General features: G+C 42.3%; 1 protein-coding gene across 2 annotated transcripts in view; it reads left to right on the top strand.

The window, feature by feature from the left end:
• atrn (attractin) overlaps positions 1 to 26057 on the top strand; it is a 147066-nt gene that overhangs the window by 11527 nt on the left and 109482 nt on the right. For both annotated transcript variants that reach the window (XM_079528363.1, XM_079528364.1), the window contains exons 2-10: positions 3479 to 3562; positions 11221 to 11334; positions 13201 to 13329; positions 14102 to 14304; positions 18053 to 18221; positions 20036 to 20126; positions 21536 to 21785; positions 22408 to 22591; positions 25671 to 25825. In XM_079528363.1, coding sequence (XP_079384489.1) covers positions 3479 to 3562; positions 11221 to 11334; positions 13201 to 13329; positions 14102 to 14304; positions 18053 to 18221; positions 20036 to 20126; positions 21536 to 21785; positions 22408 to 22591; positions 25671 to 25825 — 1379 coding nt within the window. The remainder of the gene's footprint in view (positions 1 to 3478; positions 3563 to 11220; positions 11335 to 13200; positions 13330 to 14101; positions 14305 to 18052; positions 18222 to 20035; positions 20127 to 21535; positions 21786 to 22407; positions 22592 to 25670; positions 25826 to 26057) is intronic.

Genomic DNA, 26057 nt, shown 5'->3' on the forward strand with positions numbered 1-26057 from the left:
AGACGATATGCATGTTGTGGGAAGAATCAGCTATTCAATTATTTGTAATTATTCACCATAGTCTAGTCCAGGGGTTCTCAATGTTTTGTTTTTGGCTGGGGACCCCCGGAAATGCTTTGGCCATGTCTCGTGACACCTGCCCCTCCCCCATCCCTACCACCAATACAAACTGACAAAAATAACCTTAATAATAGAGAAAATATATCATAAATGAATACTGATGTAAACTCTAAATTTCTATTTTCCACCCATTCATTTGCACATTTTAATTGTTGTGAATCACAGGGGTCTAGTCCGCACGCACGCACGCACTCACTGCCTGGAATTTCACCCTCCAATTGCTAAATCCTCCTGACTATATGACACTGACTTGTCGTGGGAACTGTTCTAGCTACATGCATGTCAAAAAAGATGGCACCATAGCATTGTTATGACACGGCAGATGCATCATACAATAAGCCTGTAAAGTTAGTTGTGCACTTAACTACGCCCTTGGCGTGGGACTTTGGAACCACCCAAACAAAACAGCTGGACTTGGTGAACTACTGTTCAATACCATATGACTAAAGACTTCATAACTTATCCTGTAGGCTGCAAATAATATTTGGTGTTTTGGTCTGTAACCAGCTTTGGCACTTTGAGTCTGTTTATTAATAATAATATTGGATCACAGTGCAGCTAAGTAAAAAAGTAAAAATAAAACATTCTCAGTCACCAACATCGTTTGTGCTCAAGAGTCTGCAACACCTTACTTGACCTTACTTTGCTTGACATGAAGCGTAAATGAAACACTGACATGTTACTGAGATGTTTGGTTAATCATTTTTCTGTACTTCAACACAACCTCATGTGATATGACACATTCTAGAACTTTAAAAAGAATAACAGACTGGAAAAAAATAGATGACCTCACTAATAATTCTTCTAATTATTTTCAGGACTTGGGGTCATGTGATCAGTGACATCACAAAGGTAGTACTCTTTGGCTTGCAGAGTACATTTTCGTGATGTCACTGATCACATGACCTCAAGTTCTAGACCTCCAGTTCTAGGCTACACAGAGGGGGGAGACTTTTTTATTATTTCCACACAAACTCTAAGGTATATTTATGATATGGTTCAATGTTCAAAATGAAAATATTCAGGCATGTCACCACCATTCTCACAGTTAGGTGATTTCATCCCGGGGGCACGGTGGCACAGTTGGTAGTGCTGTCGCCTCACAGCTAGAAGGTCCTGGGTTTGATTCCTGCTCGGGATGCTGTGGGTGCTGGCGGCGTGTTTCCTCCTCCGCGTCATCAGTGCCCATACCCGAGGCGGGGTTGGCGAAAGGGCCTTTCTGTGTGGAGTTTGCATGTTCTCCCCGTGTCCCTAGGGTAGATACCCTCACAAAAACATGCAGTAATCCTGGTCTCTAAACTGCCTCCCCCTGGCCAGCCGGGGCGCCTGATGGAGGGGAAAGGAACTGGTTGGAATAACGTGTTCCTTCCACGCGCTACGTCCAACCAGGGAAACTCCCCCCTGTCAGGTGTAAAGGAGCAACTTGGACACTCGGGCATGAAGGAAGCATGAGTTCAAGTCCGTTGCTCTCCCCATGTCCCCCATATAATGGGGACTAGGTTGGCGGAGGGTGTGTAGAGCCCAGGATCACATTAGATAATTGACACAGGGGTGAAAAATGGGTTACAAAATCGTGGGATTAAAAAATTATAAAAAAAAAACCCACTTTTGACCACCGACTGCCTATTGGCCGATTTAAGATTGATTGAGCGGCGACTGTGCCATTTTTGCCTAGCCAGAGCATGCCTACCTGGGAATTTTGGCCGGGAATGGGCTAAAATGGAACAAAATAAATAAAACGCCAAATTCGGCAGGCGGGCACGCGTCCCCTCCTCACGCTCATCCCCCCCCACCTTCAGATACCCTGTTACACCCCTGGTCGTATGAAGTACTCATGCAGAATGTTCCATCTAACAAGTTTTCAAATGTATAAATTAAATGGTATAAAAATGAAAATAGCAGATATACGGGTACAAGCTCATAATGTGTCTGCGTCGCATTGTGAGCTTGTAGATCGGCTGTTTTCAAATGGCTGAAATGTATGTAGGGCTGAAGCGGTTAATGTATGTTTTATTTTATAATAATCAGAATCTGCAAAGTAACTAGTAACTCAAGTTTTATAGCAGAGTAAAAACTAAAAGTGTATTTGTCTCTGAGATCTAGTGCAGTAGAAGTAAAAGTACAGAATTTTGGAAATATTTAACTACAGCGAAGTAAAAAAATACCTCAAGTGTGTGTGTGTGTGTGTGTGTGTGTGTGTGTGTGTGTGTGTGTGTGTGTGTGTGTGTGTGTGTGTGTGTGTGTGTGTGTGTGTGTGTGTGTGGGTGTGGGTGTGGGTGTGGGTGTGGGTGTGGTTGATACACAATGGCTGACTACACCTAACTACCCCCTGTGTAAATCACATATCGCGTCTGTCGCTGCTGAGTCATCATGCCACACTTTGTGACAATAACATGTACGCCTGCTGCTACACATTGTACTATACCACTGTTAAGGTGGTTCCACACTGGTGTGTTTTTTCGCTGTGTTTTGCGGATCGAAAAGTAGTAGGCTATCACCAACAGCCCACTAGGCGCCACTAGACAGCTGCGGAAAATGGATAAAACCGACCCTGGTCCGAAGAAAACTGTATACGGACGAAATATTCGGCGGCAGTGTGCAAACGTGATTGAGATAAAGTGAGGTTGATTATTATTCCCACCGAAATTCGCTCTGATATTCGGCCAAAAACAACGCATCAGTGTAACTGTACACAATTTACATTTTTAAATGTTCCCCTTATGCACAAGATCCATATCGGTATCGGCCGATCATGAGAAAAAGAATCGGTGATCGGGATCTGTCCCAAAAAACTCTCTCTACCTGGATGTGTGCAGTATAGGAACTCTGGGTAATATTTTGCAGCAATGTGTAATAATTCCCAGACTCCTAAGTCCTAACAGTTTTCATTTGTAGCTTGTGCAACCACCTGAGGCGTTTGGTGTTCATGAGACATTCTCATATAAATGATAATGTGATGAGGGTGTAGTCAGCGTTTACCTGTGCTGTAACTGGTCAGTGTTGTTGCATCAGTAAAATCTGCGCATGTTATCAGACAGCAGAATTGTGCTGACCCAAATCAGGAACACCACATCCATTCCATGGTGACTCTGTTGACAATACTCCTCTTCGCCCTGATCGGATATTAAGCAGTAATGGTTACAGGCGGCTACAAAGCTTAAGTTTGATGTACATCACATCTCCCTCTTCTGACAGGCAATTCAACTGCAACAATTTCCAAACACCAATTAAGATTTCGGTCTGAAATGTTCTTAACACCCCCACCACCGGGTTGGTGTGTGGACCGCTTAACGATAGAGTAACAATGCTCAACATGTAACCTATGACTTTTTGCTTTTTCTGTCCACTCTCTCTCCAGGTTGACTGGGCCATCTGGGTATCTGACGGATGGACCAGGGAACTACAAATATAAGACGAAGTGCACCTGGCTCATTGAAGGACAGTAAGTAGAATCACAGGAACCAACAAAACACCAAATCTGTACAAACACACACTATTTGCCATAGTAGTCTGTGTTTAACACTCACTCATACTGGTAGAAGTAGCGAAATATTGGTATGTTCTGCAAGAATCTGTGTGCTCTGCTCCGAGAAAGCCTTTGAGAACCCTCTTGATTGTGAATTTCCAATAATATAGTGCATACAATGATAGGGACCAGCCTTAGGTAAATTGTAATTGCAAACAGCTGTTTATTTCAAAGTGCTTGCAGAAGGTGGGACTTCAGTAGCCGAATGCGAACGAAAATAAAAGCCTGTGTACCGAGGTTAGGTCTTCAGGGTAATAGGGTGAATCAGACAAACCTTCAACTGACTTAAATGCAGGTGAACGCTCCTTTGATCCCTCATTGATTTCACTTGTCATGTCCACTTAAGACACAAGGAGATGTAAAAAGGTGAAGACAGGTGTATTAGCCTCATGACAAGTGAGATATTGATTGTGTAAAAGAAGAAATAACTCAATATTAGAATTGGACAGTGGTACGAGTAATTTTCTAAACGGAGATCCAATATTTGCAGACAAATGCCTGTTAAATGCCTTTTTTACTTGTGAAGTGCAATATCATGAACAGTGTTGGGGAACATTACTTTTAACAGTATTCTGTTACGTTTTTGTTACAGGATTACCGCAATTAAAAAGTATTCCATTACTCCTGCGTGGGCTATTTTAGCAGTCCAGGCACCTTGGCTGGTAATCCAGCATGACATGAAGTGTGTCGCGGGTTTGAGTCCCGATCCCGACGAACTTTGCTGTGTGTCTCCCCCCCCCCCCCCCCATCTCTCTCAACGTTTCCTGTGTACCTACTGTACTATCAACTATCAATATAGGCAAAAAGCCCCAAAAATATCTTAATAAAAAAAAAAGTATTCCATTACTTTACAAGATTACCTTCTGAGAAAAGTATTTATAATTATAACCCATCCCCGAGGAACTTTGGCTAAAAAAGAAAAAGTGCAGCCTACCATAGTGTTGTGGAGCTGTGCTGGGCTTGCTTCACCATGACTAATCAGTAATTTGCATTGATGTTGATCTCGTCCTTTCACCAATAAATCCAAAAATAGTGTGAATACTTCCACAGCCTGACTAAAGGGTAAACTATCCGTCTTCTCTCAATCTCTGTCATTTCACACACGTGTGACAACGGAATGTAATCAAGACCAGAGTAATCTAGTAAGAGTGTTGACTCCCATTGTAACAATGGAATGTGGAAGTGCTCATTCTATCTCAATGGGATAGTTCCAATGTTTGGAACTATAGCCCATAGGCACCAGCTTTGCGGCGAGATCAAAGCGCGTCGCCACTCTTACTATTCCACTCGGATCAAGACCAGCCGTGTGTCACACCAAAAGTGGTGACCTATTGAATACGGTAGATTAGAATGTTTACGCAATCACCACAGACTGCAAAGCATGGGTCGCTTGCAGCCTTTCACTTCTCCATTGACAGAGAAAATTCAGGAAACCGCGCAATGCGTCAGATGGATTTGTGGCAACAGAAGAACATGGAAATATAGGTCGCAAATGCAAGCTTATTAACGCCATTGTTTTGGAAAAGGTAACCACTAATCAAGTAACTGAATACTCTAATTGTAAAACAAGGTAATCATAAGGTTAGGTTACTCTGTTACAGTAACGCTTCTATTTGGAACGCTGTTACCCCCAACACTGATCATCATGACTAACATTTTAATGCCTGGGGCATCTTCATCACAGTCATCATTATCCAACTTCAAACTTCACAGCTTTTAAAAAGAGACCGGATGCAACTAGCTTTGTATGAAATTAATTCAATTTAATTTCCAAAGACGGTGACATCGGTCAAAGGTTCATAAGGTTCCAAAAAGTTAGGCTACGCATTATAACTCTGGTTCTAAATTACTTACAGCAGTGAGGCATAGGTAATACAATTTAAACTAAATAACACCAGAGCAATCTCACCACTTTGTTGTACTTATGACTCAAAATCTTGGCAAGGTTTTAAAAACTTTAAAAAAATATAAAATGCGAAGAAATAAATGCAAGTACTTCCTTGGCTGGTATCTGGTATCCTCATGCACAATAAATGTGTTGCTGGTAGGTCCAGCGTTTTGGGTGTTTAGCCCTAGATAAACAGACACATACACACAGACCCTCTCCTAGAATGGCTATCCTCCTACAAATAACCATAAAAACACGATGGGGTCTACGTACATAAATACAGGAGACATACGGATGATGAAGGCTATTTTTGGATCTACCCTACCCTGTAGTAGGTGTCATGTAAAAACGAGACAGGATCTAATTACGCAGTGGCTTCCCTGTGTAATCTGTTACAAATTATAGATAACAAAATGAATAGTTGTGAAGTTTGTGAATATCGTCATATGATGTCAACATTACCATGACATCAGTGTTGCTCAGATTAGGGCTGGGACAATAACCGCCTTACCGAAATACTGCGGTTATGACGCATGCAGTGCTGACTCTGAGCTCATTACAGCAATTTGTTTATTTCTTTTCTTTTTTACTGATGAAAGTTACAGGAGTGCATTGCTTAAATCAGTTATTGATTCTACATTTTTTATCGGTTAATTGTGTGTGTGTGTGTGTGTGTGTGTGTGTGTGTGTGTGTGTGTGTGTGTGTGTGTGTGTGTGTGTGTGTGTGTGTGTGTGTGCGTGTGCGTGTGCGTGTGCGTGTGCGTGCGCACAGACAAATTGTCCAAAAAAAAGAAGCTAATTTTCTATGTAGTAAAATTCCCACCGAAGCTTGTTGGCCTACTTTCATGTTACCTGCATCAAAGCAGAAATATGCAGCATTTTTTAGGTGAAATATATCCATGCGTCTACGGTAATCTAAGATCAGATCAAAGGCATTATGGATTCTTTTTCCAAGTTGCTGTGATGGAAATAACTGTTTGGTTGGTAAAAGCATGGAATTCAACTTTCAAAATTCCATACTATCTTCCCTAGTATAGCCCAAATATAGAGTTCCATTCTTCTCCAGACCGGTCTCCAAAGCCTTGAGGGACGGTGGATCTTACATGATACAATCACATAAACCCCTCTAAAACATGTCATTGACTTGGAAAAATATGTGAAGATTTACTTCCTTGGCAGCAGCGTACACAAGAAATGCGACGCTGATTGTTGTTTGGATTGTGAGATTAACCGTGGAGAGAGAGACACACACACACACACACACACACACACACACACACACACACACACAGGATCAAAATATATTTCATATACAGGGCAAGGGAAAGGGACATGCCTGTATGAGAGTTTGCATTCAAAAATACAAGGATGTGTCGAAAGGAGGGATATCTGATATAATAATCACGCATCCACATCCGCTTGGAGACTTAAAAGGTTCTCTGGTCTGCTAAGAGCACTGAATGTGTCTGCCTGTCGGCAGTGGCATAAGACTCGCCTGTAGAGATACCCGGGCTAGAGAGGGAGAAATGTGGCTGCGGTTATGAAATGTGATCAGTGTGTCTGAGTGTGTTAATGGTACGTCAACCCATTTTAAATCCGGAATCTTTTCATACTTGTCTGTAACTTTCTGTCAGTCCCTGTGTGTTGCTTTGTGTATCCACACCCACTCTTCAGTCTTCACTGGAAACTGTCTCGTATCTTCTTTTGCCTGTATTTACCCAGGGGAGAATTTTGCTGAGCAGGCTGTACCAGCAACACGCTGTTTCACATTGACATGTGACACAGTCACACCTGGGAAATACCCAGGGACAAAATCAAATCATTATTTAGGACTGATTGACCGACAATTAAAAAGGCTCTAAATCACATGAAAGGCTTTCCCTCCTAAAAAGGTCTAGAATAGATCACCGGTTCCCAAATACTGGGTTGGGGCCCATTTGTGGATCCAGGACACATTTGTATGGGTCCGTTTATTCTTTGTTTCCTTCATTTTCAATTATTATTTCTTCAAATCATTTTCAATTCCCAAAAAAGCAAACATCATGAATTAAAAACAAAATTCATAGATTTATTTTTCTCACAGGGCGTTGTGAGCTCGTAGATTTGCTATTTTCACTAGTTTGGGTCCCGGGAAAAGGTATTTGAGAGGGATTTATTTCTCACTTCATTACAGTTCATTACACACTGGGAGCATGACAAATAAACTAAGCACATTTTCAACCACTTAAGGGAAGTAATGACAATTATAACGGTACTGTTCACCATTGTATTTGTTCTAGTTGTGGGGTGGACTCTACTTGATTGATTTATTAACTGATTGGAGAATTACAGTATATTTCAAGCACAACTCGATACAAAACTGTTAACTGTGGACGACACCATAAAGTATTACACTTGTTTACAATAGGGCCCACCATGTTCAATTCATCATAACAATTAGAGACGTACAAATACACTCTTCTATATAGCTACCATCCTCTAACGATTCTTAACACTATATCTTTATAGTGCTTGGTGTGAATCAACCTTTAATCTTAAAGTTGTTGTTCATATCCACACAATCCAATGACTTAATACTTACTACCAGTAATACAATACTTCCTTCTGCCCTATATGTAGCATGTAAATGTGATGTAAATAGGTTTTCAATGTAATGAGTCCCGGGATGCAGGAGTGGTCTTTTAGATTAGTCCCAGGATGCAGGGGTGGTCTTTTAGATGAGTCCCAGGATGCAGGGGTGGTCTTTTAGATGAGTCCCAGGATGCAGGGGTGGTCTTTTAGATGAGTCCCAGGATGCAGGGGTGGTCTTTTAGATGAGTCCCAGGGACATTTTATGAGTCCCGCTTCAACGACTTTAGGAGTCATATTTTGCCATTTTTACAAATTGCAGCATTTAACTCCCATTTCATTTTATATGGTTATAATGTGGTTATATTCATGTAGAAAACAGAAGAAGAAATTATTATTATTATAACTAAAGCTAGCAAAATAAAGTACAGTAGTGCATCCCGTGGATGCAGAGGTCGTTGTTTTATTGCATCCCTTAACTATAAACTGTTTTGGGATGCAAAATGCACCCTATTTTAATCTCTGTGTAGAGATAACGTGTTTTAATGTGGTGATGTTTGTCCAAACAGTTATTGAATTAACTATTAATGTCCTTACAAATGGATGAGAGAGAGATGGGTAGGCTCAGACTTACAGTAAGTGGAAGCAGAAAGGTTTTGTTGCACACAGACGTACTTTAACTACTTTTCTAATGCTGTTTAGATGCTTACTGTTATGCACATAAGGGTCTTGGGACCCGGAATTGCATTTCGTTGCTGTCTGGAGGAAACCACACCTAACTCAATTTTTGAGGTTTTTGATTATTTTCTTTTACTAAATCAGTGCTATTGAACACGCTTTACGTCTGTATGTTTCGAAAATATTGAACCAATGAAAAGTAGTAAAAAGCGCTTGGGACAGTAGTAAGTAAATCATACATCTACTGATGCATGAACTTGGACACATCATCAGTGTTGTAAACCTGGAATCGTTGGGTGTTTCTGGGTCTTACAACAGACACCCTCCTCCAGGTGACCCGACCAGGGCTGATCAAACCCCAGCCTGTGTCCAAGTGGCATGCTACAGCCCCCACTGTTTCCTGCAAGACTAAGACAGTCAATAGGGAAGATGGCTGATGAGATGTTGGCGACACATCCAGTGTGTCCAGGCCTGGCTCCTCCTTCGTCTGACCAGAAGTGCAGAATCTTTCTGTGCGTTGGGTCGTCGTTGCCGCTGAACAGCACAGATCTCAGCTTCGGTACAAACTCGAGGACAAATCCATTGGACCCACGGGCCACAACCGTCTGCTAAAACGGCTAACTCCATCACCTCTCCCCCTCTCGTGGAAGTAATTGACAATATATAAAGTCACAACACCAACATTGATGAGGCAGTATTGTATTTGTTTTCAAAATAGGTTTTCTTCATTTCCTGATAAATGTATATTTTTCATTTCCTGAAAATCGAACATTTTGGAGTTAAGTAGTTTGTTCCCGACAGCAGAGAGATTTAGAAGGCTATTGTGGATTTGTGTTTCCAGTTTTGGATTCATCAACATCTTAAATAACCATGAGCATTTAGAAGGTTAAGTGCCTCAGAGAAAGGGCAGAACATTACTTGCTAACTTTGCCTGCCAATACTGCAGTCAAGGCGTTTGAAGCAAAACTCATCTTGTCATGAGCCCATTTCTCTTGCCCCTTAGGCCACTGCCCTCACGCAATGTATTAAATATTTGAGGAAGGCACAAGGAATTCTTGGATTGCGTCAATTTCAATATCTACCCCAAAAGGAGAGCCGAGCTAGGGGTTGCCAGGGGGCTAAAGATATGACCAGGCCCTTTCATTTAAAAAGTCCAGTACATTTGGTGCTTTTCACAGACGACAAAATAGGCTTTTGTCTGTGCCCGCCTTTGGAATAATTCAATTTGCTGTGCTTAACCACATTAGAAGTAGTGAGAGTGTAGGATTTATTGAAGTGAATTTTAATTTAAGTAATTTTCTCCATTTTTGGTGAACCACTTCTAGCTGTATAAACGCTGGCTACTGACTTACTGTAGTACTTGTCAGGAGCTGATGGCTTATTATTGCATTTGCTGTCGTAAGGGATTTCTGCATAATAGTATTCAAATGTTTGTTATGTTTATACTTGCACAGCTTATTATATTAAAACAGTTTTGTCCCAAGGAGTCCCTACCGGTGTGGTTTGGGCTTAAGACTTCCCATTAGAAAGTGTTGGGGAACTTTTTCTTTAGCCTTTAATGTTTTGTCAAATGTCAGTGTTATAAAATTACAGTGACAAACAAATCTGCACCCCAAATCTGACCACTTACAAATATTTGGGCTCTACATTTGACAGCAAGCTGAAATTCGTTGTAAACTGTGAAATTCTGTATAAGAGAGGTCTTTTGTTTGAGGCAGCTTGCCAAATTTCAGGTTGACAAATCTCTAATGGAATTGTTCTATAGTGCATTTATTGAGTCAGTTATCTCCTTCTCCATAAGTTGTTGGTATGGAAACCTGAACATAAAGGACAAGAACCACCTTGGTAGGACTGTGAGAACGGCCTCAAAGATAGCTGGAGGAAATTTCAGTAGCCTGGATCAAGTCTTTCAAAAACAGGTGCTTAAGAAAGCCAAGTCCATTCGGACGACAACTCTCATCCCCTCAGCTCTGAGTACAGGCTGCTTCCTTCTGGCCTTCGTCTAAAGGTTCCTGGGGCCACAAGTAATGGGTATAAGTTCTCCTTTGTGCCTGTGTCTATCCAGGCTTTAAATGCTGATAGGAGGAGGAGGTAACTTGTCACTTCTTGTATGAATTAATTTACAACTGTTTTTTGTAATTGTTCCAATGCTACACTGATCCCTTGAACTGTCACCCTGTTTTTATTGTTCTATGTGTACCACGTGCTTTTTTACTGTGTTGTGTTTTATGTGATTCATGTCTGCCTGTTCAACCCTGTTGTGCTTTGCTGTACACCAAATCGCCCTTCGGGGACACAAATAAATTAACCTGAACTTAAAACAAATGTTGATAACTAACGTGTGTATCATTCTCTCGTGATACACACACATGGAAATGTGGTTGCCTGCAGTGCTTTTGGTGGTATGATCAATCTTTCTCTGTGTCTCTTTCTTCTGCAGGCCCAACAGCATCCTTCGCCTACGCTTCAACCACTTTGCTACAGAGTGCAGCTGGGACCACCTGTATGTTTACGACGGAGACTCGATATACGCTCCCCTTATTGCTGCCTTCAGGTACATCTACTTGTAAAGATTTTGACTGGATGATGTTGGAGGGAAGTGTATGCTTCAGCTTTAATCACAATTGTTGGCTTGAATGATTTGAGGAACATTTGTTTGTAATTGCGGCATTATCACCGGGTATTAACATATTTTATTTACAGCAGCTGTTCTAAATCAACCAAGATCAAATGTTTTAAGTATCTCCACATTTTACTGTAATTAAGGTACAGAATGCTTTTGAATAATGTGCTGCCCTTCATTGAGCTTATCAACGGAGCATATGCCAGCACAGTTGTTTGAATGAGTTAGGCCCACAAATACTGACGAGCTTTTTCCACCTCATAAAGGAACTAATGGCCCAAAACACGATACAATAACCTTGGAATAAACGAGTCAAGTCGATATAATTCCCAGAGAGCATCATGAAGAACATGATTGCTCTGCTCAGCCCATGTCCCTTTTTTGCTCTTGTCTATACTGTATACTGTACTGATATTGTATTGATACAGGGGTTTTCTCTTGGTCTAAAAACCCAGTCTTCACATGGGATGACTGAGAAGTAGGGATGCACAATATTGACATTTTCTCGCCGATATCCGATAACAGATTAATTGCATGGTCAAATCAATCGATACGGTATTGCAATACAAGTTAGGCACCTGTTACTTCAGTAATTGTGATTCTGGCGGCAGTTGCACACTTACAGTGCATACAGTGCATTCTTATGTGATTCATTATTAGGTTTACTGATGTTACTTCAAACAACTTGAATGTTGTAAAGAATGTATTTATTTTTACACAGTGTTCCTGTATAGACGAATCCGCAGAGCGGCGCCCTGTAGGCAATCATAGCTGCGGTGACCAAAAGGGGTTCCCGCCCAAAATGGGTTAAGGCCCACCCTTCTTTAGAAAAGTGTTAATGTCATGTGACAACATTTTGGGCTCTGCACCGCCTCACTCAAAAGCTCCATTATGACAGAATTGTGATACTTTCATATATTAACATAGTTAATCTGTAGTCTATTCGATTTTATTTAGCAACATTGTGTAAACACGGGATAGAGACTTCCATGTGCCCATCCTGTGACGTCAGCCATCTACTGTATGACGTTGGTCATGTGACCTTTAACCTATTTAGACCTGAGGACGATTCTACAAATGTCTTCAAAATCATGACAGTTTTATGAAAATCCTATGTTTTATGTCAGTGGTTCTCAAACTATTTCTTGTCAATGACCCCAGAAGTTATATTGTGTTGGCTGCCAACCCCCATCTGAAAATATATAGTTCCAGGTACCCCCCAGAAGCAAAGATTTGAGTTAAAAACGATCTACAAGCTCGTACGTAGCGCGGCACTCGGTGAGTCGGTGCCGCGCTATGAGCTTTTTTGCTATTTTGCTATTTTTCAACGGCTAAAGTATAACATAATGCTTAAAACATCAATAGGGGTTCCCGCCCAGAAGTGGGCAAGGTTTCAATCCGATCAGAGACTGCCATTAGTAAGTTTAAGTTAAACATAAGTATATTTTGAAGAAATAATTCGGTAGAGGTACCTCCACTAAACATTATTGGTGGTATTCTGTGGCAAACTGGCAGTGTTTGATCAAGAAATGTGGTGCTGATCGGCAAAGCGGTTTACAAGATTAGCTCAAGACACGCAGACAGACAGACAGACTTCTAAAGACGGCTCGCCTCTGAGGAGCCACTCCATAAAAAAACCAACAAACACAGCATTGATAACGCATTACTGGTAGTAGTATTTTGGCATGTGTGGTTGTACTGTTACCGACGCTTATGGCACTTTTGTGGTTTTTACTATTCATCATGGTCCTGACCACACACTACTACTCACTGTGTGTCTTTTTCTCCTCGTTCCAGCGGTCTGATCGTCCCCGAGCGCTACAGCAATGAGACGGTCCCCGAGGTGGTTTCCCAGTCCGGCTACGCCCTGCTGCACTTTTTCAGTGACGCAGCCTACAACCTGACAGGCTTCAACATCTCCTACAGGTGAACTAACCCTAAGGCGCGATTCATACTCCTATTTTAGAGCCGAATAAAAGTCGGTTCGGCGCTGTAGAGCCTACAATGTGACGTCATTTGAGGTTCGGGGGGGGGGCGGGTACCGTCCTAAAGTCGGCTCTTCGGTGCTACTGAAAATTTCTGACGAGCCAAAATCATTTCGGCACTACAGCGCCGAAACAGCGGTAAAATAGGAGTATGAATCGGCCCTAACCCTGCTGCACTTCTTCAGTGACGCCGCCTACAACCTGACAGGCTTCAACATCTACAGGTCAATACCAGCATTGACAGATTTTGTGAGATAAATAAACAACACAATCAAAAGAAGCAGCTAGCCTACCATTGGCTATTTGTAGATTGGCTATTTTCCAAACCATCTTGTGAAAAATTTGGAATATTTTAACACAAATCTGGTACACGGGTCCCTGACACACAATATTTCAGTCCAGTGTTGACAAATACATACAATGTATGGGTCCATTACATGAACGCACACAAAACGCACGCACGCACACAAAACTTCAAAGGCCTAATGGAAGCCTTTTTTCATGTTTTCATGTTAATTCGTGCCGACTTCATCACCATGGTGACGGGACTAAAGTTGGGTCTGAAAATCAGCTTCTTGAAAGAGATCATCTAGGGACCTTGTGTGTCCCCTGGCCTGTCTTCTTCGATTCAACCCTGCATCTATTCTCCAAACTCTCGTCCGACTCTCATAATAACACGTACGTGTCTTCCTGGTCTTTGTTTCTCTTCTCAGATTGAACACGTGTCCTAATGACTGTTCGGGTCGTGGAGAATGTCGCGTGGCAAACGCCACTGGTTCCGTGTCCTGCCAGTGTGAGGCCAACTGGAAGGGCGAGGCCTGTGACGTGCCCTACTGCCAGGCCAACTGCGGCTTCCCTGCCAGAGGCCGCTGCCAGACCAGCACCAAGTCCTGTGTCTGCAACCCTGGATGGCAAGGTGGGTCTGCAGTGGGCCAGAAGAGCACTGGAATGTGAATGAATGAGTAACAAATCAACTTGTTGGAGCACAATCCGCTGCCGTACATGTACTGTAAATGAGTAATTTTTCAACTTTTATATGTTTCCAGCAGTAAGCTTCACGTGGGGTTAGGTCATGTTCCAGCCTGAATCTCTGCGTCCCGTGATTCTGAATTGTCACTCACTGCTCAGTCTGGACAGAGGCTGCTTGACTCGCATTTCATAACGTCAACTGTTACGTAGCCACGTTGTTGCTGATACGTCATCAGCCAGCTCCACTCTGACCATGCTTCTCACTGTTGAAAAAAATAGAGCCGTTCGAGACTTGAGAGTAAAAACCTACCTACGGTAAAAAACGATTCAGTAGTCCACTGTCAGATTCAGTAGTACAAAAGAAATGACGGCTGTGTGGGGTGAGTTTAGTGAATGGTAAGGGCACGTTGCAGGACAACAGCAGTAGCTGCGCAGTGCGCATTGATACGTCAAACTGGTGATTTTCCTCAACCCGCACCACAGACCAATCAGAAGCCATGGTTCCATTTCAAGTTCATATGTCCCGCCTACCTGACTGAGTAGCACAGTGACATTTTCAGATCTGTGGAAGGCAGCGAATCAAGCTAGGGTGATTCTATTCAGATATGTTTTTCCTCCATTATGTTCAGTTATAATGTCTTCAACATGTCCAATTTCACCAGGGACTAATGCCTGATTTCTACATGGTTGAATGCTAGTGTCGCACACCACAATAACGTACTGTATATATGAGCTTGTCGCTTGGCTATAAAGTTGCACAATGCCAGCATGCAACTAAGGATAACTCAGGCTAAGCTCTTTCATGCGGCGCCTCGATTCAGTAGCAACTACAACAGGCCCTTCGTCTGATGGTGGTTCACCTGCTGAAGAAATGAGTACCGGTATGTACAGTATGGTTAGCAAATGCAACCGCCCATAGTAGCCAGCCCTGCATTTCTTTGGCTGGTGTCACACCCATGTGGGTGGCACTTCCGCTTAGCTGGCAGTTTAGTGGCACTGCTACCAACTGTGTGACCTATTTTTCAACCCACCATGCTGATTTTATTAACCATGCCCCCTAGGCCTAGGATACCGTTTCCCAAACAGTGGGACGGGACCCATTTGTGGGTCACGGACCCATTTTTATGGGTCACGACTCGAACAAAAAGATTGTCTTTTCCCCCACACACACACACACACACACACACACAAGACACGGTGCGAAGCGACGCGTTGTGTGCTTGTAGACCTGCTATTTTCATTAGTTTGGGTCCAAGGCAAACGTCTAATCTCTCTTTTGGGTCTCGACCTGAAACATTTGGGAACCAGGTTCAAAGTTACATCAGTCAGCTTAAACAGTGGCCACTTAAAAGAGATTTGTACTGTAAACCGCATTTCTACCCCACTCCAACCAGAACTAACACTAATACCCATGACATCACTTGTTAAATTCTCTCCATGAGCAAAGGTGAGGTGTAGAGGATAATTATCCTCATTCCATTGTCACCCAATACACTGAAGATAATCTTATCTCTAAGAACGATGCTCCAGCCTCAGCATCAACATCGCCATCTCTGCCAGCTGGGTCATTAGCAGCACCCTGTGTTCCTATTGGTTACATCCAACCACCCCCCTTCATTCCTGTAGACGCGCCTTACTTTTTTTTAAAGAATCAAGGCCATCTGGGCTCCAAATGCTTTGTTAGTTTTTAAACGGCTCGGTAGCACCACGCTTAACACAAGCTAAGAGACGATGGCTTCATTTAACCATAGTTATCTCACCGGCTCAATGTGCTCATGATCTAATTACTGAGGTTGAGGGAGTTTGAGAAACAGACTGGTGTTATCTTAGCCTTTATTACCCTGTCACGGAGTCTCAGGCTGAGGAGTAGCTCACTTAGTGTATACCCCCATGCTGCCAGCCTCCAAATGAACCCATTTTATACATCAGCCAGCCAGCCAGGGAGAAACCTAAGACAGAATGCCCGCTTAGTGAAGCCAGCCTTGCATTTAATCTCTCTCTCTCTCTCTCTCTCTCTCTCTCTCTCTCTCTCTCTTCCAAATGGATTGCCCTTTTCAATAAATTACCTATTTATGTAAAAGTAGCCCTAAGGCTCAGTTTATTTTATGTTATTCCAAAATGTTGCCAGATGCAAACGTTATTATTGTTTATTGAACCATATGGACCCTAGTATCCTTATTCTGGGGTGACAATCAGGCAGATCTACAAGCTCACAACGTGTCATGTTGCAACTTATTGTGAGCTTGCAGATATAGCTATTTGTTTGAAGATATTTTGGCGTTGAGGGGCGAAAAAGAAGCACTCCTAGACAGTATAGAGCCCTGGCCCCTGAGGGACCCCAGTCCATTAAGTGTATATATATATACATATTAAGTGGTTAATGTAAGCTGTGTGATATTTATGAACCTGACCTGATGGGGAAATTGCAGCCACAGGACGGAGCCACGCAGAGAATGAGTGGAATGGCCTTTATTGGCATGGAGAGCCACATCACTTTCCTTTTCCTGTCACATGGCCCACAGCTGCATTGTGTTGATAATGACCACGGGGAAACTCTCCTGGCACGTAAACATCCCGTGCCCTTCTGATGCCCCCGTCATATTCTGCACAGAGACTGTTGAGACTGATTGTTTAGTAGATGTTTAGATCCACGCAGCTGTGCTCCTGACTTCCTTGTGACTGTTTGCATCCCTTGTACCGGTGTTGATTTTGACAGCAAATTTTGATTTTACAGTAGTTTTAGTCATAGTCTCTTGAATAGTTTTAATTTAGTTTTAGTCACATTTTATTCACCTGGAATGCTTTAGTGTTAGTCTAGTTTTAGTCGACTAAATCTACAGTTGATTTAGTCGACTGAAATGTATTTTGGTGGGCCTTGATAATGACTGATTTTACACTCGCTGAAAATAGATTCTATCTTCTATCTATTTTCAGCATGGAACAAATGACTTATGCTGGATCTCTTGTCCACTAGTCCCTTCCTAACATTTTAGTATAGTTTTTATTTGTTGACACAATTCTCAATATATTTATACTTACTTTTAGTCATAACTTCCTTTTTGTTTTCGTCAGTGAAAAAAGGTAGTCGACAAACATTTTTGTGTCATAGTATTAGTCGATGAAATACCCTGCACTGCCCTGTACTCATCAGAAACAATGTCATCAGCTTGTTTCAGCTCCAGTCAGCCTCTCTATTTCTGTCTCCCAGGTTGTTGGAGTCAGAGGCTTCGCAGAAACTTGCCCTTTTTATTCCGAAGAAATGCCAGTTTATGTGGAATTTGTTCTTATCCAAATGTTCCAGATAATTCATACAGTGCCAGGTAGTGAGTGCCTGAATGGGCATGATTTGTTGTTCACCATTTGCTTTGTTTACGTCTCATTCCAGTGTGCTAATTATTGACTGGCTACCAAAACGTGGGACTTCACCCCCCAGGGTTCCCGGGGTTCCCCAGCTAAATTAATATAATTCATTTTTGAACCAAATAGATCCTTGCGGGTCTGTAACTTGGCGTGTACAATTTTGACACTTTAAGATTTAAATTAACACTGAGGATTTTACAGTGCAGATTGGGGCTCCAGAGATGAAAATCATTATGAAATGCGGATGCGTGGCTTGAAACTAAAATGTTTCAGAATCAATGAAGCTTAGAAGTCATTTTTCTGTTCTGTTTAACACAATGCTCTCTGTCCTTCAGGGCCTGACTGCTCGGTCTCTGTTCCCGCCAACTCGTCCTTCTGGACCCGGGAGGAATACACGGAGGCAGGGCTGGCCAGGGCCTCCCACAAGGCTGTGGTCGACCAGGACATCATGTGGGTGGTCGGTGGCTACGTCTTCAATGCCTCCGATTATCACATGGTCAAAGGGTAAGTCTGATTTCCACTTATGGGGTGTCTGTGTCTACTTTGTCAAGACATTAGATGGTGTTGGCAGTGTTGGATTTGGCTCCAACACTGGAGTCACTATGGTGAAAGGTGTACATTTGATTACTTCTTAGGTGTGGTTTGTGTGACAGCTTTGTGTTGTCACACAAACCACACCTACATTTTAAAAGGGTGTGGACTGGAGGCGGTAAGGGACCTGGATATTGGATATAAAAAGGTTGAAAAACACTGCTCTAACTTATGCAAAACTCTAACCTTAATTTACTTACTTTAACCTTACATTTGAAACTATTTTGCCATGCAAATTTATTATTTAATTGATTCAAGTAATTAGTTACACTGATAATTAGTATTATGTTATATATGTATTTTTATTTTTCCCCACACCTTGTGACTGATATACTGTGTTGTTTTTCTTTCAATGTATTGTCATAGCATGTTGGTGCTTAATTAACACAGATTTGTAATATTTCGGTTATGTGGTATTGCAAGTTAAGAAATTAACCTTCTATTAATAAAATGCAAAAATAGTGAAACATTCAGATACAAGAAGCTTGTAGATCAGCTATTTAAAGTATTTAGAGCATATGTGTTTAAGCATGCCATGTAGAAGTTGTAGAAAGAACTCTGGCGTTGCTACGCAACTAGTAGAAATGTGGTCTTGTTGATTTAGATTTATTTTCAACAGGCTCTCCAGTTTTGCAAAACAATTAAGCATTTTTAACTCCCAGCGCCTGGCACACAAAGCAGAAAAGTGACATCCAACTGTTAATATTGCTGGGTGTGGGAACAAGCAACTGCAAGTCTGCAACAAGCAATTGCACATTTTCTCCATTGTAGACGAGAAAAAGAAAACTGTCAAAAGAGCAAGTGTGCTGTAAACACTGCACACTTTCTCTACTTTTGTAAACGGCAATAGAAAACCGATTTAAAGATAGGGCTGTGCTGGATAAACATCATAGGATATCATTATAGCTGTAAAATTAGTGGTACGGCTCATGCTGAACTCCACCCAGACATAGCACTGATTCAAGGGCACGACGCTTGGTGTTTATAAGGTTCTGTATTGGCCAAAGTCTGTCTGGCGAAGTCTGTTAATGAATAGTGTAAAATACCACCTAGAAAAACGGTACATTTTCAGTTTGACTGACTCCAGTAACTACATTTTGTGAGGTTCAAAGGTCATAGTGTCACACATACAGTATAGTTAACGATGCATGTTATGATCTTTCTTCATGTCTCTCCCATCTTTCTGTCTCTTCATTATTGGCAGACAAACGGCAATGAATATTTATCTTAAAGTTGGAATATCATAGGCCTATTACCTCCCAGAAAACTATCATTGGGTTTTGTTTTTCTTTCAAAAAATGGTACATTTAAAAAGCTCTATTTCTGTGGACACATCCAACAAAAGTTCCTTAAAGATCTTGGATTTGACTTTGTCACCCCCCACTTGTATTCTCACCAAAGTACTTCTCTCCGGTCTCCTTTGCTGTTGTGATGCAGTCACGACTCCTTTTTTGGTTTAGTGAATTGATTAATTATTTAGACAATGTGGATTATTCCTTGTGTGGCAGACAAGGCATAAAGATCACAAAAGAACAGAGGAGGACACAGAACAGACCAAAATAATCCCGTTATTGGATAAGAATGTGTGTGTTTTGGACAGATGGTTCTACTCTTGCAGTTTATGCGATGAGAATGATATGGACACAGATGCTTCAAGAGTGCTAAAAATTCCACACCGATTTTGTCACCATGCCATAACCTTCTCTCCCTGTCTTTTCTTTCTCCAGGTATAACCTCAGTTCAAAGAGCTGGCTGCCTCTCGATCCCACAGTCAACTCTGTCACACCGCGATATGGACACTCACTGGCCTTGCATGAGGTTTGTGCACACCACACCACTGACGCCGAATAAAAAAGACATGTAGATTTCAGAAACGCTACGCTGACGGGGGCTATCAAAGGTTCTGCAGTAGCCTCTGTGGAATTTTGTCATGAGCCGTTCTCATTTCTGTGAATAACTTTACTCACTAAGTACATTGACAGTACAATTTAGGCATTTAGCAGACGCTCTTAATCCAGAGCGATTTACAGTAAGCAAGAACAAAAAGCATGGTAATACATCATATGCAGAAAAACTGTATATACGTAAGCTAAGAACCTAACAGTGGTCACATACATCTATCCACACTGCTCTAATGATTATAAAAAGAGGAAAAACGTGACAGCTGGGGGGAGCAGGTAATCACAGCAAGGTATACAAAAAAATAGAACACAGGTGATCAAAATAGAAGCGGCAAACATGCTCCTACCAAAAAGTCTCTGATTGACAGAATCCTGCTTGTGTCTCTTGATGTGAATGTAAAGCACTGATTTGGAGTTCAGGGAATAGAAGATTTGGTGGTGTGCAGCGTGGCATTGTTCAAAGGACATTCAAGGACAACTGCAAAGTGACACCCTGGGGGGTTCATATTGTCATTGGAGCTTTGATGATTTGGTGGAATGTCCCGTCAACTCCTGACAAATGTTTTATTAGGCCAGCCATAATGAGACAGTGGATGCATTATTTGACATCCTATCCAATCTTATATATTAAAATTAGATAATAGCCAGTGGCCAGTGCCGGCTTAATGGAAGGGCTGTAGGTGCTGCAGCATAGGGCGGGGGGGGGGGCACACCACCAAACGACAGGGAGAACGTGATAGAAGACTCAACTATCGTCGCAAGATCTCTGAAATGATGCAGCTGTTCATACCCCAGACGACATATATAGACAGAGACACATAGGGACACACACGGACAGTCATTGAGCGGTGTGCACCACTCAAAAAAGGAATGGTTTTGGACATACAAGGTTTCCACCCGAAAGTATTGATGTCTAGGTTACACCCATTTTTGAAGAAACATCAGTATTTTTGCATGAAATGCACTATGCAAGTGGTGGTGGTAGCATAGGGGCGACTGTGGCTCAAGAGGTAGAGCAGGTAGAGAACGTCGTCCAATGATCCATGGGTCAGCGGTTCGAATCCCAGCTCCTCCTGGCTACATGTCGAAGTGTCCTTGGGCAAGACACTGCACCCCAAATTGCTCCCGATGTGTTGGTTGGTACCTTGCATGGCTTCCGCCGCAATCGGTGTATGAATGTGTGTGTGAATGGGTGAATGTAATGCATGTAATGCACAATCTATGTAAAGCGCCTTGGATAAAGGCGCTATATTAATGCACCATTTACCATTACCACAACTATTGTTCAGACCTGATGTTATTCCATCACATCTCCTGTCCTCACAGGGGAAGATCTACATGTACGGAGGGAAGGTTGATGCCACGGGCAATGTGTCCAGTCAGCTGTGGGTCTTCCACATCCATAACCAGACCTGGATCCTGCTAAGCCCACGGGCCAAGGAGCAGTATGCCGTGGTGGGCCACTCGGCCCACATCGTCCCCCCTGGCCAGGACGGAGCGAGCCCGGTCATGCTGGTGCTGTTTGGACACTGTCCTCTGTACGGCTACATCAGCCAGGTGCAGGAGTACAACATAGGTGAGTTTTGGGGTGCCGTTAGTGGGCGTGGACGGTATGACTTCAAATCAATATCACAATTCTTTCACATTTTTGGCTATGTTTCGAGTTAATGAACAATTATAAATGTTTTAATTGTGGGAAAAAAGCAGATCTACAAGATCACAACACATTGATGGGGGGGGGGGGGGGGGGGGACCTGCTTCTCAATTAATTGTCGGCTATTGGTTCTAAATATTGTTTTCAATATATTCTTTAGTAATTGTTCCATGAGTACCATCATTAGTATATTTAAAATACAAAGTGCTTTCCACTGTTCCTGGGACAAATAGTATTTGCAGGAACATGTTGGTGTGTCTCATATAGATGGTGCATCAACCCGTTTGGTACTAGAGTCCCACAAGCCTGGCTCCTATAAGCAAAATGTAACCATAGAAAGTATTTCTTAATGCTATTTGACCCACTTGCTTTTGCTGTTAGCTCCCATTATTAAAAATAACCACATTCCTTTACCTCGGTATTCAGTAGTTCCCTTTTTACCAAGTAATTAGGTGTGTAAATGGCCTAGCTTTAGCAGCTACTGGATCTAATGGCCCGCCAAAGCTTTTGGCCCAAACTTAACAGGATCCTCTGTTGTTGGCAGCCAAGAACACGTGGAGGTTTGTGAACACAGACGGGGCCCTGGTGCAGGGAGGCTACGGACACAGCAGCGTGTTTGACCCTGGCTCCAGAGCCATTTACACCCACGGTGGGTACCGCGCCTACAATGTCAACAAGTACGGACTAACCGGAGACCTGTACAAGTATGAGGTGGACAAGAGCAGATGGTGAGTGACTGTTGTCTTTTGTGTTTGAATTGTACTGCCTATGTTTGGGTTGCAGACACACAATTTCACAACTTTTCATAAATTTAAAACAATTCCAACATTTTCAAAAGTATTTCATGAAAATAAAATCCATAGGGTAAATAAAGCAGTGAAAATAGGCATATCCACAAGCTCGCATAGCAGTGCTGATTGGTCCAGCGGTTTGTGAGATTAGCTCTGTTGCGCACACACACACACACACACACACACACACACACACACACACACACACACACACACACACACACACACACACAAAGTCACACTCGATTACAATAACCTCTTTCAGAGTAAGGTCTTTCAGACGGCTAACCTCCTTCAGAGCCATATTGTAAAAATGTAAATGGGAAATACATGAATCCTTATGCCTACTGTACATCTATAGATCTTCCTTCCTCTAAAACTCCCTTGTGTCGTTGCTGTAAATGTTTTCAAAATGCTTAAAATATGTGGTGCAACTCAAAATAGATGGAACCAGATTCTGGGCTTAGATTCTTATCATCCTGCCTTTGGATGACTACTAGTCATTACTTCCTGTGGCATAATTGGTTGGCACTTAATTAGAGCCACATGATAAAGTTGTCTTCATGTTGTTCATCTCCATAACACTGTTGCTATTATAGTCTTGTGAATTCATTCCAGTTGAAATGGAAACTTGCAATTTGAAGTGCTGTTTCTCATAGTGGCTCGGCCTGACATTTTTAACTATGCTAAGTTAACTCTGTGATGTTGGATTAAGAGTTGTTCTGAAGAAAGCATTCTATATGCTTGTCACTGTGCTTCCACTATTAAATTAAGTTACTTTTGAAGACATAAAGTCGCACTCGAGGACAATAACCTCTTTCAGAGTACTGTCTGATTTAAAATGTTGGGACTTCCATTCTAAGAACTTTTAGCCGTGGTTGTTCAGGAGTCTAGACGTCTAGAAGGAGGAGGGTCTGTTTGTGTTTGTGTGTTTGTGTTTTTTTCCCACCACATATTTCCTTTACTTTTCGAAATATTCAAATGTAATTTGGAAGTCAATGTGGCTGAGATCGGGATAATTGCTCGTTTAGTGTGGATTGATTGATTAGATGTATTGTTTAGGGGTAGCCCCTCCAATGCCTGGCTTTGTGTGTTCCCCCATGACGTCATGTGGCAGGGCAGTCCATGGACTTTTAATGAAAAAAATCACACTCGTGTGAAGTGAGGGGCGCTCTTATCATCATACATCATCATGAATCATCTCATACTGGCCAATCAGAATGCCTGTTGCCTGTGATTGGTTAGCTGATTTGCTCGTTTACATATGACGTACATTTTCCATTCAATGTCAATGGCGTTTGATGTTTAATTTATGGAAGTTTGACCTAATTCTCCGTTCATTGTCAATGGCAAATCTTGAGACGTGTGGGGGCAAGATTTAGTGGACATTTGTACTGAATTCCCCTTTCATTGTCAATGGCAAATCTTGAGACGTGTGGGGACAAAAGCTGTATATAGGAGGGGCTAACGCCCCTCAAAAACAGGACCCCCCCCCCGCCCCAAAGAAGAGGGCTCCAAGCCAAGTCTATGGACTTTTAATGTTTGTCTTTAAACGGGACCCTCTTGTGATGTTATGTGGCAGCCACAGTGGGCGCCCCTCACTTCACACCAGTGTGATTCTTTTTTTAACACGACACAGAACCAGACACAGAGGAAACTGAAAAGAAAACGATGAAATTAACAGCGGAATCGACCGATGAAGCTTCACTGCCTCCCTGTGCACTACAGCAGGGGTTCTCAACGTTTTTGGCTGGGGACCCCCGGAAATGCTTTGGCAATGTCTCGGGACCCACACCCCGCCCCCTCCCGACCCCCAATATAAATTGACTGCTACAATAACCTTAAACCATTTTGGGCGGGAACCCCTTTTGGTGTTTTAAGCATTGTTATAATTTAGCTATTGAAAAATAGCAGATCTACAAGCTCATAGCGCGCCACCGAGTGGCGCGCTACGAGCTTGTAGGTCTGCTATTTTTTTTTTTTTTTTTTTTATTTTTTTAAATAATTTGGGGACCCCCTAAAATAATTTGGCGACCCCCCGAGGGGTCGCGACCCACGGGTTGAGAACCCCTGCACTACAGGATCCAGCTAAAGATTTTAAACCCATTTAGGCTGGAGGCCGATTCGAAAAACGCCTCTAAATCCTGACCTAAGTTTTCTGAAAAACTTCAAATATTTATATAGCAGCATCAAATGTTTTTACATTACTGTACATACTGTACAGAACCCCAAAATGGGTTCCCGGCCTGAGGGGGTAAAACACCAAAAGTGGTTCCCGCCCAGAATGGGTTAAGTCTGTAAATGGGTTGGCACCAGTCTACATATCGGAACTTGTAGCTCCCAAAGAATCGACAAGGGTCCTGAGGTCGACTGACCAGTCACATCTTAAGATACCTAACTCAAAGCTGAAATCCCGGGGGGATAGGTCATTTTCCGTTGTAGTGCCCAGTGCCCACACTGTGGAATGAACTTCCACCTCATGTTAGAGCTTCTCAAACCTTGCCTGTGTTTAAATCACGTCTGAAAACTCACTTGTACTCCCTGGCATTCGAACATGCTGATTAAGAGTTGCCGTTTCCACTTTCCATTTGTTGCTCTGTTTTTGTATTGTCGTTTTCGCCCTTGGTATTTTAGTATTTTTTTGTGTACAGCACTTTGTTTCAACTCTGTTGTGTTAAATGTGCTTTATAAATAAAGTGGATTGGATTGGAAGCGTTTATTGACAGCGACTGTGCAGAGAGAAAGACAGAAAACGTAGAGAGAGAGAGTAGGGGAATGACATTCAGCCAAAGGTCTTGCCGGCCGGGAGTCGAACTGGGGGACCTACTGATAAGGGCATTGTGCCGTTCGGGTATATGTTCTATTTACATGTCTGCAAACCATGCTCGAAAGCGTGCTACAGTGCTCCCATGGCTCAACTATACAAACCTCAATGCTATGCTACTATATGTTAACCAGTTCTGTACTCTTTGGTTGGTAATCTAACAACCATTGCTCTGTGTGTTTCTTTGTGCAGGACCATTCTGAAGGACAGTGGGTATTTCCGTTACCTCCACACAGCAGTGATTGTGAGTGGGACCATGTTGGTGTTTGGAGGCAACACACACAACGACACATCTGTCAGCCTCGGAGCCAAGTGCTTCTCCTCAGACTTCATGGCCTATGACATGGGTAGGTTTAGTTTTTATTTTATTTTACTTAAAAAAAAAAAAAAAAAACATTAAGACCTGAGACTGATTCTACAAATCAGAACAGATTCCTGAAAAACGTGTTTCTATGTCAAAATCATATGCATTTGACCGCGGACCCCCATCTCAAAATATTTTGTTCCAGGGAGTTATTAAATCTTTTCTTGCCCAATGGGTTCCCAGATTGCTCTTGCCCAAATATGTTACACACATCA

This window comes from Electrona antarctica (assembly GCF_951216825.1).
Source record: "Electrona antarctica genome assembly, chromosome: 18".
Lineage (NCBI taxonomy): Eukaryota > Metazoa > Chordata > Actinopteri > Myctophiformes > Myctophidae > Electrona > Electrona antarctica.